Source organism: Nipponia nippon, unplaced genomic scaffold (genome assembly GCF_047370975.1).
Source record: "Nipponia nippon isolate SJK-2023a ecotype South Korea unplaced genomic scaffold, ASM4737097v1 scaffold_28, whole genome shotgun sequence".
Taxonomy (NCBI): Eukaryota; Metazoa; Chordata; class Aves; order Pelecaniformes; family Threskiornithidae; genus Nipponia; species Nipponia nippon.
The window spans coordinates 5302372-5323366 of NW_028262345.1; the positions used below are offsets into that span (position 1 = coordinate 5302372).

General features: G+C 46.3%; 1 protein-coding gene across 3 annotated transcripts in view; it reads left to right on the plus strand.

The window, feature by feature from the left end:
* NECTIN1 (nectin cell adhesion molecule 1) overlaps nt 1-4393 on the plus strand; it is a 106332-nt gene extending 101939 nt beyond the window's left edge. For 2 of the 3 annotated variants that reach the window (XM_087763442.1, XM_087763443.1), the window contains one exon: nt 1316-2950. In XM_087763442.1, the coding sequence (XP_087619568.1) occupies nt 1316-1534 (219 nt within the window). In that variant the 3' untranslated portion in view covers nt 1535-2950. Of the gene's footprint in view, nt 1-1315 lie in introns of all 3 variants that reach the window. The other variant, XM_087763441.1, reaches the window with a different exon arrangement.
* Nucleotides 4394-20995: the final 16602 nt, after the last annotated feature.

A 20995-nucleotide genomic window follows, 5' to 3' on the forward strand; every position in this document is an offset into this window, starting at 1 on the left:
GTGAAATATTTATCCAGGAACCAGCAGCAGATGAGCAGAGTAGATTGTGCTGTTCCTTCAGGCGTTTTCTCCCGAGGGTCAAATCCTTGTCCTTTCTACTGAACCGACTGTTTCTGGTACTTTGAAAGAGAACAAGGAAGGACTCAAGGGCAAGTTACTTGCTTCAGCCAGCCCCAGTTCAAACCACAAGCATAAAAGGTGATGGCCAGTGCATTTGCTCTCTCTTCGAGAAGAGATTAGCCCTTGGTGAGAGCCCATTTAAAGACCAAAAGCACTGTCCTCGCTAGATGTCCCTCCTGCTTGGGTCACCTTGCAGGGCTTCAAACCGGAGGAAAGGGTCTGTGAGCAGGGAGGAATCCTTCCCGTCTGCTGCCACCCTCTGGGGAGCCAGATCTCTGGGCTGTGGGAAAGCTCTGCCCTCCTCTGAGCTTCCCCGGGCATCCCCCGCAGGCACACCAGGAGAAGCAGGGGGGTCTCTGTCTTCCTGTTGCTGCTGTTTGCATGGAGCTTTCTGGGAGAAAAAGGGTCTCTGCGACTTTTGCGCTCAAACAAGCAGTGTTCCTTCAGTATTGCTTGCCACACCTCTGCAAAATTATCTCAATAGAAATCAAAGCACTTTGGACTCTGAGGGGTTTTCATTTCATTTGGCATTTAAAAAGGAAGAATCAGATTTTGCAAAGCGTCCATAAGAATACACTCCATCAGAGCGAAAATCGTGGGACCACAAAGCAGTCTCGATCTTGCAAGTGCTTTATATTCTCTGTAGTTCATTTGACTTACAAAACTGGCCCCAAAGCTTTCAGTGGAACGGCTCACGCAGGCAAAGCTTAGCACGTGCACTCCTATCTACTAGGTAAACATTAGGCACAATAACCTATTTTGCCTCCAAAGTCCCTGGTCAGACACATGTGCCCTTTAAATAAAAGATCATGAGCCTGGATTAGATTAATGGTGCATACAAGCACTGCTTTTTCAAAACTGGTGTGGAAGAGTCAGGAAGACTGAACATAAACTGTCCTTTCTTGGCCGACTGCTTATTTGATCCAGAGAGGCAGAGCATTTACAGACAAGGGGCAAACCATGCAAGATCTATACATATTCATCAGTAATATGGATATTTCGGGAAGTGAGACAAAAATTTTGAAATGTAAGGATTTATCACCTGGGTTTCTATTTTTCTGAAGCAGTAAGCAGAACCATTTAATTTTCCATCCTACTTGTTACATGTGTGTCTCAGCAAGAAACTGAAGAGTTTTATGTTTTGTGGCCAATGATCCCAGAGTTTTCACCCATTGACTTTTGTCTCTACTTACAGAACTTTGGAAAGTGTCACTCAGAGATATCGAATGCGAGTGATTACCTGACCCGCTGTTACTCACATGAAGATCGATATCTGGAGAAGATCCCTCATGTCTATACCCCCTTGTCAGATCTCCCTCAAGACCTTTATCCTCATCCTTCTGACATCTCCTTCTGCTGCCCACCTCCCGGTTCCCGGGCTCCTTACATCTGTCCTAAGGAACAGTACGTTTAAAGTGTCAACACAGCAAAATGAAGAAGCTAATGTTTTTCACTTCTCCTGACCCTGTCGCTCAACAACGAAGGCCTTTTAGATCTCCCCCCCCCCTTTGCCATTGCTTATTTTATTTATTGATTTTTAAATTTTGGTGCAATTGTAATTGACATGATTAGGTTAAGTATCTGCCTGGCTTGCTAATGCTCAAGGGAACACTCTGCCTTTGCCCACCTCTCATTCAGAACTTGCATCTTCCTTTTCTCAACCTGGCCCTCCTGTATCAAGCTGGCTATGTGTGTGCATGTGTATGTGGGTGACAGCTGCCCTGTGTTGGATGGGATGTGCCCAACCTGATTAAAAGTCCGTAGGTTCCCTTGTGTCAATCTCTACACGGTTTGCACCAGAGTAGCTGGGTGTGGATTCTTCACAGCCCTTGTTCCAGCTTGTGTGAAGTTTTACAGCACAGCCAGTGCTCAAACCTGAGGCTGCAGCGTTTTTTTTCCTCTTTTGGAGAAATTTGTTTCCCCCTTGGCAGTGGGGATAGGAAATCCCTGTTGTGAAGAGCTAAACAGCCAAGATTGCTGAACCAAATAATAAGATGCTTGTAATGAAAGATGCTCAAAACCAACCCAAGAACAGAGAAAAGGGCTCGGTTTAGGGGCTTTGTTTCTGTCCTTTTTCCCTCCTGCTCCCACTCCCGATCTCTTGGATTGACTCTTTTAAATTCAGACAGCATGGGGACATATTCTGAAGCCAACACATTTGGAGAAAGCATCCTTTAAATAACCATCTTATAACCTGAAACCCAAAGGGGAAAAAAAAATTAGAAAGGAAAACATTCTCTCTAATTTTCCTTTTCAAAGCCTAACATGACCCCCCACTAGCTTTTCCCCCTCTCTTCCTTGCATCTGTTGATTGGAATTTTAAAATGAACTCAGGCAGAATATAAAGAATAAATCATGATTTCAGGTAATCTTCTTGCTCTTAATGAAGGATAAAAGCCAACAGAGGAATCTGGCCTTTTAACTTTTTTAAAAGCATCTTAGTTTTGGGACTACAAATGTTTTGATATTGGAATGTGTGTGGGTGTGTAAATCCAAATGTGTACATTCCTGTGACCACAAAGTGTTTTAGAGAAGGGAATTTATCTCCACATCACGCTTGTGTTCACTTGTGTTAGAGGAAAAATAAACATAGATAGACACTTAATGTATATAAAAGCAAAGAAGAGGAAGAGGAGAAAAAGGAATGAACATCCTGTATAAGAGCTTGGTTTCAAGGATAACTTTCATCTGTTTCACCCAGGTATGGCATAGAAGAGATGACGGCTGGGACAGTTCTGAACAAGGGGATATGCCTTCTTGGTGAATGGGCATTTACTTTCCTTTGTCTCGGGTTGGGTGTTTGGCATTCTGCAGACATTGCACACTTAACATCACTCTGGAAACCATGAGGATGTTTGAGCAAAGTCATGTGGGAGGGAGAGATGGGGACCACACCATTATCCTGCTGCCCAGATACCAAACGACGTTTCAGTGCTACTTGTACAAATAAGAAGTGAAACTACCATCAAGATGAAAGCCTCCCTGTAAGAGGAGGTATGAATACTGTGTCGGATGCGACCAGCCCAGCTCCTGCCATGCCACACGTACTGAGACACCATTTTATTTTTCTATATCTGAATCTAAAAAGCTATAGTTGTTCTATGCACTTTCTGTGTTCCCGTCACCTAGAGTAGCCTCAAGACTCACCCTGCTTGTCCCTCTTCCTTCACAGAGAAGCACATCTGTGTTCACACTACCTCGTGGATCCCCTGCAGGCTAATAAATAGATCTGTATATAAGAGAGAAGTTTATACTTCAGTTTGTACAGTCCGCGCTGTGTGAGGATGATGCCACACGCATGGATCCCCGTGGGCCCTTGCATGGCATACAACACATCCTTGGAGAGCCAACTCTTCCCATCCCTCTTCCCCGGTGCACGTTGCCACTTCGTGCTTTGTGGAGACAGCATGGTAGCTGGTCACAAGGACAAGATTTCGTCTCTGTGGTGGGAAATCGCTGCACAACGTGGGGAGGTAGTTTCCTGCTGGGAGGTGGTTTCCCACTAGATTGACAGGTTGTTGTATCAGCTAGGTGACCTGGCCCTGCTTGGCTGGGTGAGGTGTGGATGAAAGGCCACTGATGCCTTTCTTGGCCAAGCTGAAATGGCCAGTACATCTAACAGGCATAGCAGCTTTCATATGTGCTAGTGCATGGAGCACTCTCATTCCTGGAGGATCGGGGGCTATACAGACATAGCCTTAGAGCATTCAACACAGCTTAAGCTTAGGAATGTCTTGGTTCTCTTTGCCTCTCAACATTCTCTCTTCTCTGTAAGAACTGGGTTGGTCCCAAAAAAATGGCAAAAGAGAGTCTCCACACACCACCGAATTCCTTTGTACCCTAGGAAAAGGGGGGAACCCCTGAAGGAAAACCCTGAAGGAAGAGATAGTGAGATTCAAGTCCATTGTTTCAGTTTTACAAAGCTACATTTAGAAATGGTTCTGATTCAGGGCTCTTATTGCTCCCTCCATTTCCATACAGTTGCACAACATTCGCCTAATGGCTATTTCCAAACTTTGCTGCACCTGTTGCCGTTGGATTAACACTGGCTTTGCTGCACGATAAGGTTACCCGTGTCTGCAGTGACCTCGCAGGCACAGAAATCCTGCTGCAGCAATGCTAATGAGCAGTGTTCTCCTCCTGCCATGGTGCAAATTGATTTTAAAAGATCCCTTCTCTGGGAACAGAGCCATCCAGCAACATTGTTGGGTGTAGATTGCTGAACAAGTTGAACAGGAACCTGGTGGAGTGTGATCATGCATCCAGTGGGCTAGCAGTATATGGGAGGAACTGGTGTTTTATTTCTGTGTCTTACTGGTGTGAGACACGAGCCATTCTTCCTGTTACTGGGGTGAAATGTCATAATTTCTGTTCCATATGTTGGTGGCACTGACACAAGAGATCTTGCAGATGGAAAAGACTGATCACAGAACTTAAATAAAAGTGAACTGAAGAGTTATAGCAACTTCTCTCATAGCTGTGAAACTTGTGTGAGCTGCTTGATCTCTTTCTTTCTCCCAGTGCTGACTTCTTCCCGAGTTGTTCACTACATCCATCATCCCTTGCACATTCACACCCCAAAATGTACACACATGCACACGCACTCCTGCCTTCACCCTGGGCCCCAGGAATTATTGGCTGTTCATGAAGGCTGTCCTCAGGACTAGATTAACCCACCTTTCATGTTGCATCCTTCTCTGTCTGCAGCACTGGCGGGGACATGGGACTTAAAGGCAAACAGAGGAGCAGTGTTCAAGTGACCTGCAAGGCAATGCCTGGTGCACATTACTGCTATAGGACTGCCCTCAGAGCAATACAAATGTCGTTATGATGCCCAAATGCTCTATGAGAGATGCCTCTTTCACTTCATTCATTTTACGTGTTACCTTTCGGGAAGCCTCCTCCCCGCCTCCCAGTGCAGGTGGGTGGAATAGATTCAGAGTCACAAATAGCCAGTCCTCTGGGCCAGCAGCTGTTTAGGGAAGGTATAGGTGAAGTCGTCCCCAGGGCCCCCTCCTCTCTAGCCTGCTTCTCTTGAAAGTGCCCTGATTTCCTTCTGCAGGCAAGCAGTGCTTCTGGTTTCATACACAGGTAGACATTGAACATTGTTTTAAGCCAACAAATGCATTGCAGCTGCCTTGCTGCACGGGACTGCTAGGCAGCCCCTGCTCACTCTGGTGCACTGCGTGGGAACTGTCAGAGAGGGATGGGGAGCCCAGAAACCCCTCCTCTGCCCCATCAATAACGCAGGGGGAAGGAGACTACTCCATCTCTGCTCCTGCTTAATTACACGCTCTGCTAGCACCCATGAATCACGGTGCAGCGAGCAGGCAAGCGTTGGTGTCCCGGATGTTTCCTCACCAGCAGCACATGGTGATCAAATGTACCTCGGTCAGGGGCAGGACCGGGCCCTGCACCAGCTGGCGGGAAGCGCTCACTTATTAATCTGGGATTAGCAATAGCTGGATTCACACGAGAAACAGGCAACAGAATAAAAACCTGTCTTTAAAGGGGGTCCTCTGGTTAAAAAAGAGAGAAGCGAGCAGTCTGGTGAGAGGGTGGGGGGCGAGGAGGGGAAAGCACTCCTGTCTGCGGGGATTTCCTCCACAGCCCCACGACTGCGGGCAGCGCCCCAGGGATAGGGAACCACGGTGCTGGTGGCACAGCCTCAGCCTGGCCACACGCCTCCACAGCCCCAGCAGCCCAGGCTAGGGCTTGGGACCCACAGCAGGAGGAGGAAAGCCCAGCAGGCTGCAGGATCAGGGCTTCCCGGCCAGACTGCTGCCTTTCTCCCTTCCAGGCACTGCTCGCTTTAAGAGGAGGCCGTGCAGGCTGCACAGGGTGTTACATACCAGCCTGGCAATCCTGCTCCCGTGGCTAGGGTTCGCCTCACTGATCGTGCCTGCCTGCCCTGGTGAGCGTGCTGACGTCCCGCAGCGGGCAGAGGAGCTATATACAGACAGGCACAGTGGCGTGGGCGTGTGCGAGCACGCATGCACTCATGGGGGAACAGGGCGTCAGTCCAGTTCAGCTGAACACGAAGCTCGCGCTTACTTAGGAGGTGCCCTATCAGACATATTTGATCAATACACCATTAGAGAATTTTTAGCACAAGCCACTAACTCAGAGAATGAAAAATCCCCAGGATATTTTTTAATAAAAAAGCTCCACTGCACAAGGATAGAGCCTCTGCATCTGGATCAAGACCTTTTGGAACAATTTAGCCACAGATCTGGGCTAGCAAATGGCAGAGGGCTGGGTGGGGGTCATGAAGGGAGGGTAAAAGGGTCTCTGTCTTGCAGTCAGTGGGTTGAATACAGCCTGCGTTAGCAGCAGCCAAAGCCGGTCATTACCGGGTAGGCGTTTATTGGATTGCATGAGATAAGCTGACATGACCATGGCACATTTTGCTGAGAACTCCAGAGTTTCTCTTGGTTGTTTCTCAGAATGGTTCAAGGAGAGCCACAACTTATCCTCAGAGACAATGCGGCCCAGGATAGCGTGCAGATCCAAGCACTAGCGCAGGATGGTGAAAGCAGACTGCTGGCAATGCTATCCTCACTTTGCACAAAGACAGACAAGTTTATCCTGTTTTTCTGGAACCTGGCATCTCCCCCCAGGACTGTATTTACTTTCTCAACAGGGGAAAAGAATCTGGATTTACCTCCTGAGTGGCAGTTTATAACACAGATGCCATTTGCACGGAGACTCCCACCAATGCCCAGCCAGAGCTTTGCTCGTCGCAGTTGAAAAGGCACGCAAACACCCAGGCTAGTATCAGAGACACTTTGCACAGATAAGGTGGAAAAGATGCTTGCTCAAACAGAGGTGCTGTGAAACACATCCATTCCTGCTTTTCTTTATTTCCCTGCCACTATCAGATGTGCAAACAGGGTCCACACTTAAGATGAGTTTTGAGGTCTCTTTCTCCAGTGCTGAATGTACTATGATCAGTGCCTCACTCGGAGCAGAGTACCTCCTGCTGGGTCACTTTATGTGTATACAGAAATTTGTGGATCAATCTATATGTATAAAACTAAAATATCGGTATTACTGCCTCTTGGACTGCACTAAATATATAAAACATATGAAAATACCTATATAGCTAAAGAGCTGTTGTTTTATGCTTGGAGCTAGTCACCTTTACAAAGAGCTTTTCATATAGAAGCAAAAAACAGGCACTGTGGAGGGCAGACGATATACCACAAGTATGGAGTGGAGTGGGGGAGCTGCAAATTAAAGAAGAGCACAGGAAAGAGCTGCATTAAAGATTCCACGTCTCTGCTGCAAACAGGGATGGCTGATCTCTTTTTTGCTATACTGTCATGCTCTGTTTTCTTTCCCTTTATGGCGGATGGGAGGTGAGGTTTTAAAGCCTGCCAAGAATGCATCCAGCCCTGTTCCTCTGGGTGAACAGCACCATAGACGGAATGAACTGTCTCCAAGCTTCCTCCCACCCCCAGACCCTCCCCTCCCCCTTGTAATCCAGGCTCGAGTACCATCATTTTCATATCACTACTAATTACATTAATTATTCTCCTCAGTATAAAACTCATTAAGCTGGAATTTATGGTTCATTAACTCAGAGCCAGAGTTCTTCCTCAGTGCAGTGGTGTGGGGCCAGGATTATTTCTGTCTTGGCTGGGGGCAGGTTCTAATCCGTGTCCCTTGGCCACGCTCAGCACCGCCTATTGAAGCGTGAACAAAGTCGCGTGTCCTCGTACAGGGGTATCACACCAGGCAGGGAAGGTGTTTCTGAACCACGGGAGGACTGGAAAGGTCAACACCGCTCATGCAGGCCCAGTGTGAAACGCGTTTTGTTACGGTTCAGGGAAGATCAGGTGTGACTAGCAGAGCAAGAGCAGCCAAAGGAATACTTGAAGGCAGGCTATGTGCCAGGGTGGATCGGGACTGAAAAGAACGTGTTTGGTGGTGCGGGGAAAGGTTTGTACTAGTGCTCGGGAGATCTGGCTTCAAGTCTGGTGCAGAGTTGCTGTGAGTTGCCACTCATAGCACAGGACAGAGAGGATTTACGCTGCCTGACCAAAGGCAACCTGGTTAGGTGGCTGGATGTAGTCAGGAGTGAGGTGCTTCTCCAGAAGGACATCACACCTACTTTGAGGGCAAGCTCCCTTAATATGCCATGGACTGGAAAGGCCATCCTGGCTTATGCGTTTGGGGTGAGAGTAACGGTACCCCGGTGGTACCTCCTCTGTGTCAGTTCTCCATACGCCTTTTCTTGGGGCAGAGGGCTAAGCCAGCTGTAGACTCCCGCCTAGACTCCCTGTGACTCAGTGGTAAAGCTATGATGAGCACTTCCACTCTCATGGGGGGTGATGGAAAGAGAGGAGCCCTCACTGTCATCACCTCTCTAACTAACAAGCACCGTCCTTGTCTTCTTCTAAAGAGTAGCCAGCAGTGCTCTTTCACGGGGCCTGGTCCTGGAGTGTAAAAGCAGTCCTGGGAATGGCAGGGAAGGAAGGAAGGAAGATGAGAGGCTGCACGTCTCCTGGCTAGGACATGGGGTCCAGCCCAGCATGTTTCAGACTGGCCTCCCAAACTCCCAGACTTGAGCACAGGCTGCCACAGGAGATGGAAGTGACAGGCAGACTGACCTCCTAATGGACCCAACTGACAGAGAATCCATTTCCTGAGTGCAGTGCCTCCTTCACACTGCGCAGGTTTCTACCACGCTCCATAATTACTGTAATTAAGCAGTCATGCTGAGTGATGTTAGACAGAGGGTTCAGAGTCATTACAGGCCTGCAGAAGATTAAACCAGCCCTGACTCCAGCATCTGAGCTCTTCTTGGTGATGGTGATGATGAAGATTAGAGTACGAGATAGAGCTTTATGACATGGGGTCATGTCATTTGTCATGGCTCTTGGGTCTGCCCTTGTCAAATGTGGCCAGCACAGGAGGTGACACAGCACTGGTATCCTGACCATTCCCAAGGACCTCTGCATCCCTCCATCTCCCAGAGACGGACGACTGACCTGAATGGTAGTTTTGAAGGTCTGGAAGGGAAAGGTCATTGTGACTGGCACAGAGATGATAATGATGCTCAATGCCTATGTGTCTATTTTATCATTTGTCAAGCGTGAGAATAAATATGCAGTTGGATTTGTGCAGGTGAAAAGTCCTGTGGAGCAGAGGGGAGTCCAGTTTCTCATTATTCACTTGGTATCCACCACTTTCTCTCTCGTCTGGTCCCCTTTAGCTAGGAGGTCTGAGGTTAGTCTGTAACCATGTATGTCAACACCATGGTGGTCATGGAGTTTAAATCTGTTTCCCTATGGTTTTATACAGCAGCCTGATTAGTTGAGCAGTGGCCTCCCCTAAGGTGCTTGCTGACGATAGCAGAGGACCAGACTGGAGACAACCTTTTTAATCCCACAGCTGTACTCCCTCCCTCCTCAACCTTTTTTTCCCTTGAGGGCACCCAGTGTTTTGCAGACCTACTTCTAGTCACACAGGTAGTGAGACACACTGTGCACAAGAGACAACGGCTCGGTTTGTATACAGTTGGCATCTAATTCATTTCTTTGTGAATGTGAAAGTCAATACTGTTTATAGAATCCACAAAGGCTCTTCAGTTGGTCAGTGTCCTTGTTAAGTTCATTTCTGGCTGCCAAAAGATCCTTTCTGGAGGTGATTCTATGAGCTGAAGAAGGAAAATAATGATCCCCATTTCTCTAATGAACCCTGAGAAGTCTCTAGGCTTCTCTCCCTGCCCCCAGTAGAGGGAAAGTGTTTCTTGGTAATCAACTTTATGGGATGGACTAGCTTTGCTTGGAATTTTGCCTGGCTAGTCAAATTCTTCTGCTTGGTTTTGCTCCAATTAAGGTCAAAGTGTCTTCTTACACATGCAAGGACATGTATTTCTTCAGCAGATGTTAAATGATTTCAGCTTTACTTGTGCTTGCAAATTTTGTGGGCATAATAATAAAAGCCAAGTTTGGTCTGTCCCAGAGCATCAGAGCTCCACAGTTTTTTGCAGTTTCCTATGGCTCTAATTTTACCTCTAGCAAGTATCTTCAAAACAGTGTTTGATCTCTGCGGCCTGCTCATTCTGCCTGTGCTAGGAAAAATTCCAGCCCTGTGGTCAGCTGGTCCAGTGATAGCTTCTTTCCATCTGGGGATGTTCCAGGGGCTTGTACAGCTGTTGACTGCTTTCCCATTTCCATCTGTTTATCTACTCAGTGAGTCATCAGTTCAGTCCGCAATTTCCAGTATGGATCTCGTGATGTAGTTACATGGCAACACCATCTGAGCTGTTGAACAGGTGAGTTTAGCAGACCAGGAAATCCAGGCCAAGGTCTCCAATTTGCAACTGGGTTTTTTTCAGTGTTCACCTTCTAAAACCTACCAAATTGTTACTAATATTCCATCCCTGCTTATTGATGACAAACCAGCTGGAGTGTGATTGCTTGTTATACCTCAGGGTCTACTGACAAATGTCACTGTTAGGCTGGACATTTTCCAGTTGTCAGGGCCTCAGTCCCAGAAAACCTTTGGGTTTTTTTTCCCTAAAAAAAAAAAAAAAAGGAGCCTAAGACTTTAAAATTAAGATTAGTTTTACCTTTTCCTCTCTTTCCTCTACAGTCTAAATAGATGGGTGTTGGCTAGGGCAAATACAAGCCACACTTTTTACAACTGTTTCTGTTGTTCTGTTTGTTTTCTGCCCCATGGCTTAAACTGATGTATAGAGCATTCCTCTGGATTTACACCCATTCCGAATTGGCTCATTATGTTTTGGGAGGGCATTCAGCTGCACAAAAAGACCTCAGCTGCACCTTGCTGGGTGTTTCAGGGCTTTTCTGAATACTTTCAGCTCTTCCATAGCTGTATGGAACAGAAACGCTTCCTGGGCAAAGCCACTCCATCCCTCTCTCAGAGGGTAACAGCCTCCCAGGCATAGACCCAGGGCAAGGAGCCCAAGCCTGGCTTCACATTCCCTCTTCAGGAGCAGCAGGTGAAAAGAGGCAGCTGATCCTCCTCTGTGCTGATTTGAAAAACCTGACTTGTCTTTTCATCACCAGTAATGACAGAGCCCCAAGCCCACTCACTTTGATCCCCAGGGAAAAGCAGGACAGTCAGCATAATGTTCAAGCATTGCTCCGAGTCAAGCCCACAGGTAGGACAAACCAAAAGGAACAGGACTCTACCGGTGGCATTTGCATTTGAGTATCTCATGGGGAGGAATTTATTTCTCTGCAGGGTATAAAAGACAGCGAAGAAATTTCATGGTAAATCCAGAGTTCAAATTAGTTCTTTTTCTGTTTGGGTTTTTTCCTTCCCTTTTTGGAGAGCAATTTTCTTTTTTTTTTTACAAAATGCTACGAATACAGTCACAGAACACAGAATTTTTAGATTTTTTTTGAGCACTGGGTTCTTCTGTTCCTATTCACTCTGCTAATTACCCTTTTAGCTTGCTTTTGCTCTGTTTTCACAGATCTCTTGGTTTATTTATATCTACCTATCTATAATGATTTCAGAACCATTACTCACAGCAGCACCAGGAAACATTACGTTTCCCAATTTACAATTGCAATTATGGTATCCGTCAGAAACAAATGCAGCTGCCTTTAATTTTAAGCAATATTTTGATCATCATAATTAAGAAAAGAACTTATGGCATTGCACATATTAGAGAAATTAATATAATTTCCTGACTGCCTTAAAAGGTCTGCAAAGTAGTGGTCACTGGGTGAGAGAATTAGGGGGAGAATTAACCCTTTTGGTTGCTTTTACCACTCTTCAGGGCACATTGAAAGCCTTTAAGAGTTAACTTCACTGTAGAATTTAATATGTGAGTTCTTTGTCCTTCAACTTTCTTTTTTTCTCCTACTTTTCCCTTTCTGAAATTGCTAGTTATTAAAGTATTTGTGTGCAAACATGAACATTTTCCTGTCACTGTTCATTTCAGCTTGCATGTTTGAATGTGCGGGAACAGATGAAATCCAGTTAGTGATATTATAATCATTCCCACAATTGCATATTACAAACTCAGTAACAAACTGTGGCAGATCCGGGGTCTTGTGTGTCTCATTGTGCTTTGCAAGAAAGAGTATATGCAGTGCAAGTTTGGATTAATGACACAAAAGCATCTTTGAGGGATGCAAAGATTCAGATGAACAGCCATAGAACATCCTTTTCATGAAAGCTGGGGCTCATTCAATTAATTTTAATGTGCTGTCTTAGTCATGAAAGGTGGAAGTTTGACTTCTTGTTGTCTTAGTGGCAGGGGATTCATCTATGCATGACTTTTCTTGTTGTATTATTTGCTTGCTACTTTGAACTCCCCTCTCAGGACTCACTTTGGGCAACTGCTCAGCCCAATGCAGTGACATGCCATAGACCCCCGAACCTTTGAAAAATCCTGGTCAACTTGATTTCTTCCCTTGGAGTATTGACTGGCAGACTAACACCAGAGGCTGAAGCTCTACTGATACTAAGATGGGCAGAGGAAAGGGCAGATTCAGACAGCTTCCCTCCTTCCACAGCTCAGCCTGTCCTGCTGCTCACAGCCACCTTCCCCTCTGCCAGGTGGTAAAGCTGCACAGTTTGACCTCACCATTACATAGGCTGAGACACCATCTCCCCTCCAGCCTCTGCAGAAGTACTGAACCAGAGCACAGAGTCAAGCTGCAGCCCAGCACTCCATCTCAAAGCCATTGGCACTGAATATGCTGGGTCTAACTCTCTGTTTGCTCCTGCTCATTGGCTTCTAGGGAATGACTCTAGCTTTACATTTACAATGAAGGAAGATGCAGTCAGGCTTAGCTTTCTCCACAAGATGCAGGCTGATGCACATGACTTATCACATAGTGTGCAAACTTCTAGACAAGGATGAAATCTGAGCTTCCCTCTTCACTGACTACCCCTGCTCTGGAGACCTCCTGGTACTTGTAATGTGCTTGTGTCTCATTCTGTCGAGCTGTGCCCCCACAATGCTCCTTTAACCACTGGATGCCTTTCTCAGCTGGGAGCTTGTTCTGCAGTAGTGAAATGTTAATAGGCACATAGGAAGTGCCAAATTTGATCAAGCCTGGGGTTCATCCAACTTACTATCCTTTCTGAGACTATGCCTATGTCATGCCAAAAAAAATAAAGTACTTGGCCTTAAGGTACAAATTTGCAGTTTAAGCATTGTACTGACTGCAAATCTAGCTTGACAGTGAATAGATTGACCCACTGCATTGGGCTCAAGGGGTGGAGGAGAGGAGGAGAGTTGTGCCCACAGTTCTGCTGTTAGGGGACAGAATTTAGTTGTCGCATTTGATCGTTGTTCGTACTGTGTCTGTACCAGGTAGGAAGGGTCCCTGTTCTGAAACTCATATGGCCTAACTAGACAAAATACTGGGAGAAGGGAAGAGTTTTGAGCCTGGCCAAATGGGCTGATTGATGATCCTGTGTGATCACATTGTAGTGGCACAGAACAGGGCCTGCCTTTGTATCTCCCCTGTTCCAGCCTAAACCTCCAGTGCCAGAGCATTTGATCGTGGTGTCTTTTGTGAGTCTGGAAAGCGTGAACGTGTTCGGCAGCACGAGCAGTACAGTCAGAGCAAAATAAAGTAAAGGGGTGCCCAGGGAGACGGAGCTAACGACCAGAGGGGTATAACAGAGCAGATGGCATTGAGCAGATGTCCATTGGTGTCTGCTGAGGTTTGTATCCTCTCCGAAGAACCTATGCAGCTGAGCAAGACTGGCCAGAAGGACGAGCACTCCTTACACGTTCCTGGCCAGTAGACATAGTGCTAACGGGCCTTGTGCCTTGCCTGCAAATGCATCCCCTGGCATGCCCCCCTGCTCCCAAATCGCTCATAGCAGCCTGCCTTTTGTTCTGTGTGAACAACTCTTCTCCTGCATTGGCAAAACAAACACACAGAAACTGCGACTGCATGGGAGATGACGGGTGCTGGAGTATCACGTCAGATCAGCTGGGGGACAGCAGACTGATACTAAACTAAATGATCCCATCATAATTCCCTCCACTCTGCTTGCTATTTCTGCAAGGGTCTGAAATCTGATAACTCATCTGACCACAGATTTCCATCAGGTGCAAGATGATTTTGAGATAATTTGCTATCTGTCAGTAAGAGGTCAGGAAGAGAAGAGTCTTTTTTTTCCCTTTAAGCACAAGCACATATAGCTACAATGTGGAAAGAGACAATCCTATTTCAAACAGAAAACATAAGCACGAGAGAGGAAGGACTGACTTCTTTTATGATTTTTCCTTCAGGTTGGTACCTCATCTTACCGGCCAGTGTGATCACATTCTTAATTTCAACCTCAAAAGGTCAATTCAGTTAAAGAAAATCAAGCTGTAGTCAGTTCTCTGCACATCAGTGCTTGGAGCACAGAGCAATAATCACTCCCTGATCAGAACTTGTTTGCCATTATCTGCCTGGTGTTGGTCTATGATATATGAAGCAATTTTGGCTGCGACAGTTCTGTTCCGTGTGCATGCAGCTCCTTCCTGGTAAAAACTATACAGGATTGGGTTTTTTTTCCTTTGTGCTTTCTTTTTTCCTTACCAAGGAGCAATATTTTAAACTAAAAGGAGTTTTCAAACTGTAGTCACCATCATTCATCTCTACAGTCTCGGGGTATGAACAATCTCTTCATTAGACACTGAATTTTTCTCCATTACAGCACTATCTGAATGCATTTATTCGGTCATTTATTAGAAGTCACTTGATGGGGTACAGGGAAGGAGAGAACTAAATTAAAGCAAAAGGGTCATGTGTGTGTATGCACGCTTGTATATGGTAAGTGGAGAAGTCTATAAAAATATCCAAACTTAATAACAACCATAACTCTGTAACCCAGACAAATACGCAGTGGAAGCATTCCACTTGCTGCAATGATAGGGAGGGAGGTAAAGGGAAAACAGGGGGCTGTCATCAAACCTCCTCTGCCAGTGGCGAGAGCTGGTGGACTGGAGCTAGGGCTGGGGAAGAGTGATTTCTCTTTAAATGTTGCAATCAGCATCAAATGCTTTGTTCGCAGATAGCACCAGCGGCTGCTTTGTCTGTCTAAGGACATGATTGTCTTGTTGGCTGTACTTTGTTTTGAAAGATCTGCAGGAAGACAGGATTGAAGTGTAACAGGGACAGACGGGTTTGATCATGCCGAGCCTGTGCTTTTAGGATTCCCTAGGCCTGTCCTCTGCTTTATGTTTTAGTAATGCCTCAGGGCCATCTGATCAGAGGCTGATTGTATAAATTCAGCACCCGTTCAAGGCACAGGTGATGATCATATGCATATGTAATGGGCAGACTAGACATCTCAGCTGGCCTTTCACCAAGTAATCATGCATGTGCAGGTTAAATCCCCTCCTGAATCTAAGGGAGCAGAAGTGGCTCACTAATGCACGAAAATAAACCACTGGAGATCCTGCATGGCAGTGTGAGGCACTATCAAGTTAATGTTGGGAATTTCAGACTGGTCCTTTATGGACAGGTCTTGTTTTTTCCTTTTTTCAGAAGCCAGCAGTAGAACAATCCTCTTGGCTGGGTGAGCTCGCTTTACAAACCAGAATGTGGTAAAGATGGAAAACAAGATCTTGTTCCCTCACAGCACAGGCGCACGCAACATGCCAAATACGCGTTCTCCCTTCTGCACTGTATTCATCTCCTCCAAGCCTAGTTTTCACCCAGGCTTCCTTCCCACCCCTTTTGCTCCTTATATTTCTTCTCTTGGATATAGCCTCACATCAAATGATGCCCATTTCCCCCATTGCATGAATTCAGCACTTCAGCACTGTGTTGATAGAGCTGTACTCTAAAAAACAGATCACACCAGGGGCTGTGTTTGAGTAGAGTGAGACCATCGCCTTTTTACCTAGCATCACCCTTGGAGCATGTCTGATGAGATAAAAAGCCTCTCCCCCATTTCTGTGCATGTCATGCCATCATTCCCAAGTTAGTTCTACTAGGATGCCTGTGACACTGCTAATTTCAGGGGATATATAGCTGTTTCTGGGTTTATTTTGTTTCCCCCTTCTCACTTTTATTAAAAAAGACAAGTCTTCCTTGCATATTCCAGAAGGCTACTATGGTTCCTCAGAGGAGATTTGTAAAAACTAAACCAAAAAAGGGACTCTTTCCATCCAAATACTCTTAAAATTTTAACAAAACAACATAACAGCTCATAGCTCAACAGGAGCATTTAGTCTTTTGTGCTTAATTTCCACTGTGAATCTTTCCCTCAGAAGTGTGCTCATGTAGCAATTGCACGGTGAAAATGCCAGTGTGAAAAACAAATGCATGCAGACATTTGGCCTATCCAAAAGATACCAGGACATAAAGTGGGATTATGATCCTAGAATGCAATAAAAAGAGATAAAAAATTCAGAAGAGATCAAAGTAATTTCAGAAGCAAATGAAACATTTACATGGGAATCATGCCTTATAAATGGGAACACAGCAAATGGTATTAGCCTGTATTATTGGCATGTGGTCTAAGGCCAGATATGTCTCCGAAACTTATTTAGGTGTTAGGTGCATCCTGAGAGCTAAAGCAGGGCCAGGTAGAATAGGAAAACTGAGCTGTGCAGGTCACCTCAGGTCCCCAGTGAATTGTGAATGGGCTGTCGGTAAGTAACTGAAGAGCTGGGAAGTGGCAGGTTGCAACTGAATCAGTTTTTGTAGTTATTTGTTTAGTTGGTCTTTAGGTGAATAGTCATGAGAAGGCCCTTCGTGGCCTAGAACTTGACAGATGCCAGGTCAGGGAGATTTTTAGCTCTTCCTGGCTTGAAATCCTTTGTGTGATAACCACCCCAGTTGGGGAATTGCCTAAGAGCTAAAGCAACGCTGCTGTGCTACAGCTCACAGGTGCCACACTGGAGAGGGGGAGCCACAGCCTGGACTAGGAGAAAACAACATGATTTCATGGCGTAAATTAAGGAAACAGCTGTTCAAATTACATGGGTGAACAAAGCGTAAGCAGTTGGAGATGAAAATATTAATATAGCTGTGTTTCAGCCCTTCCTTCAGGATCTCCAAGCAAATGTAAGGGTAGGCAGTCTTCATTTTTGAGGTGACAAACCAACGCACAGAGGGAAAGAAAGAGCTTGACCCTGAATCAACAGCCAAGGCAAAGGAGGAACCTGAAGTCTTGCCTCTGTATGGAAAGAGGAAAGGAAAGCAAAATGAACACAGAGGAAAGAAACCAGGCACCCAAGTTAGAAGAAACAAAAGTCCTTGGGGGAACTTTCCCAAGAGCAGCTCTGTGCTGAGGTCGCTGCTAACAAGAGCAGAAGGGCTGAGGGCCAGTTGCCGGGGGTTTAAGAGGTCCTCAGCACATTGGGCTGCAGCACCTATGCATAGAAAGAGCCTGCTTAAAATTGATGGATGGGGGGGTCTGTTGGCAGCCGGAGCTGAGCCTCTGAAACAAAGCCCTTTGACAAAGTCTTTAATTAGATTCAGTGCCTTATCACCAGCATAGACTCTCGATATATTTCCCCACGTGAGTTAGAATCCACCCCAGATGAGAGAAAAAAGGAAAAAAAAAATCTCAACCCCAGACCAAGCTGTGATCAATTCTAATTTGCCTGGGACATGATACATTTTTTGTCTCACCTGACACAGGCTCAGATAAGCAATTTTTTAATGTCACAGCTCATGACCTCCGCCTCTCCTGTCTGCTTTCAGGATTCTTCCCTGCCCAGGCCGGGAAATGAGGCTGCCGATGAAGAAGGTGTAGCAGCCCTTGGGAGATGGTTTCAGTTTAATGCCCAGCATGTTCAGCTTTGGATACTCTATTGAAATAGAGGGAATTTGTTAAGCTGATGAGGGAAGGAATTTGTTAAGCTGATGAAGGCTGCAGGAGAGAAACACAATAGCAGAGTGGGATTAGGCCTGGAGTAAGGGTCTGTACTTTGGAGGATTAATGAGAAAACTGCAATGGATTTTACATGGTGAAAAGGATTCACTGAATGCTTTAGGTGAAATGAAATTAGTCCCACTCACGCTCTCTGAGCCCTCAAACAAGAGAAGAGACTGGAACCTGCCCATCACATGTAATAACCAGATCCCCTCCAGCTGCTCTCCTTTATGGAAAATTCCAGTGCAACACTGCTGGCCATTTATTTCTATGTACTATGGCAACCCATACTCTCTCTCTGGGCAGCGTCTCTCCTAATGGGCCATGGGACACTGCCAGGAGGTATCTCTGGTCCAGCCAGCTATTGCTATCTCTGCTGACTGTGTCAGCTGGACTCCTCTTTTTTGCTCAGTCCAGCAGGACTGGTATAGGTAGGGCCCTGGAGCCAGCAAGAGAACAAGGGCCTTCAGCAGCCCTGGCCTGATCCACACTAGGAGAAGAATCCCAGGGGTGAAAGGCTCTTCTCCCCATCTCTATTGCCTGCCCGTGGACTATGAGTTCCCTTGAGTGGCTTGGCTTTCCCACTGGCATGGTGCAAGTCTAACAAAGCCTCATAGGAGGCCAGGGACTCAGGGGCCCCCTGCGGTGGAGAGTGAGAAGAAATATTGGCCTCAGAAATTCCAGATGCTCAAAATACTTGCAGGAGAAAAGACTTGGAAGGACAGACACTGAAATGACGAGGGAAAGGGAAGAAGGGACAAGAGTTCTTTAACACATTGATTTTTCAGGGGAAAGGTAGATAGAATAAGCATGTGGACTGATTAAATCTTCCCAGGGTCACACTGACACATGAGAGTTACTAGAGAAGGGCTTCCCAGCTCCCTGAGTGAAGGGACAGACCAGCAAAAGGGGGCTTGTTGATGCTGGAGCATTTACATTGCATATAGCTGATGCTCCTGCATACACAGAAGAGGCTGTTAAGAGCAGCCTGGGCTGGCTCATGCCTCCTGTGTGTTGCCTTCCAGTCCATCATTCTTTCTAATTAGGCACCTCTGACACACAATTAATCCTATTTGCCTTCAGGCTTTTTTATCTTTCCTTCTGCTTTTATCAGACAGGGAATTAGACTCTGTTAGTATGTGAAGTGCATTGCATGGACCTGGCTTTTCATGGGGATTTGGAGACTTTTAAGAAGGCAGTGTCTAACCCATGATCCTAAAAGTTTCTTATGAGTAATTAATTTCTTTCTCTTCTCTTCTTTTTCTAATCACAGTGCTTATGTCACCTATGCTTATACAAGCAAAAAGGCAGAGATGCGAGTGGGACAGAACTCAATTCAATGCTGCAATGTCCAGTTAATCCCAGCTTTCAGTCTCCACTCCTCACCTCTCATCGGCCGCTATCAGCAGCTATCTCAGTCCCACTGTCCCCATCCTGAGTCTGCCCCCCATCCCAGGCTTTACTTGCAAAGTCCACAGATCTGCTAGTGCAGCCCCAGTCTCCCAGACAATCCCACAGCAGGTCCAGCTTTGGCTCTGCTTCTCCTCCCAACAAATACTCGCTTGCTTTAATCTTCCCCACTCACTCCCCCAGCACTGATGTCCACTCCAAATTGCCTCTCCCAAGTCCTGCTCTTGCTGTCCGGGGTGCGTGCCAGCGAAGGCAGCCCGGAGGAGCCCCACTGTGAACCGTCAGCTGTGTCTCTGGCTTGCTTTGTGCTCTCTCTAGTCAAAATGCAACATGATGGCTGATGCCTCTCATCACTGGGAAGTTAATAAAATAATGTTCATGAAATACCCACTCCACTCAATGAGGTGCGAGTGCAGGCAGCAGTGGCCACCACGCTAACTGTTTATCACTGTCAAGGTCCCCTGCAGCCTAAAACCAATTCCAGACCCAAATGAAGAAGGTTTGGCTCTACCCAGAGTGTAATCTGCCTGTCATTTCTAATACATATTCCTTTGCGTTAAGTGATGAATTGCAGGGGCTGCCAAGGCTGAAGGGTTATGAACCACTGAGAAATGAAGTGCTCCACATCCTGCACAGCTCACTTCAGTCGGCGATGGTCCGCATAACGTACTACTCCTCTCTTGGCTCTTGCTCTGCTTAGAGACCACAGAGCTGCACTTTCAGGCCACTACTTCTCTACCAGGAAAGGAGGTGAGGACTGAGACTTGCAGTTGCCTCAGGCTTTTCTGCCCTTTTTCATGCCCTGAAAGGACTGGTCTCACCAACCTCCAAGCAAGAGAAGGGAAAAAGAAAAAACAGTGCTGGGCTTGAACTCATGGCATGAGGTTTTTGGCAGTGAGACAGGGTTAAATCTCACTCCTTCAAATGCATTTGCAGCCACACCTTCAGCCATGTTTTTTGTTGTTGCTGAGAACGGGGATGAGAAATTGCACACAGGGTTAACAAGTGTTATACGCTTAGGAAATGGAGAAGCAGGAAAAGGTCATGCTGCTTACCCTCCCTGTTACCGGTTCAGCAAGAGCCATCTTCCCCAATCAGCCCTGTTCCCAGCCCTCCTCACAGCCACCCTGGAGAGCAGGCCTGTTAGTCCCTCTTTGTACCAACGTTTGTGTGATTTCTGTAAAACAATGATTAACAAGACACTTCTGACTTAGCAGGTACTGCAGAAAGCTTCACCTTCTTCACAAGCTTCCTATGCTGCCTTTTATATATCAAACTGAAATGTAATTACCTTCACGGTGCAGGGTGTAAATCAGGGTGTGTGTCAGGACAATTTCCTTCAGGGTTTTATTTTATTGCGTAATAATATTTGACACAGGGCTTAAAGGTGCTGTTACCTGCCTAATTGCGTGAAACAATTTCATGTGCAAACAGCCGGTAAGCGTGAAAACTACCATAAACCAGCTCCAGGGAATTCTCTGCTTCCCTTCTCTAGAAATCCTTCTTGGAAAATACCCCCTGGCACTGAAGTTACCCTGTCAGAGAAACCAGGCTGGGAGAAACTGCTTTGCCCTGCCGGTGCCATGTTCACACACGGAGAAACCAGCCTGGTTTTCACACGGTGGGTGCCTGC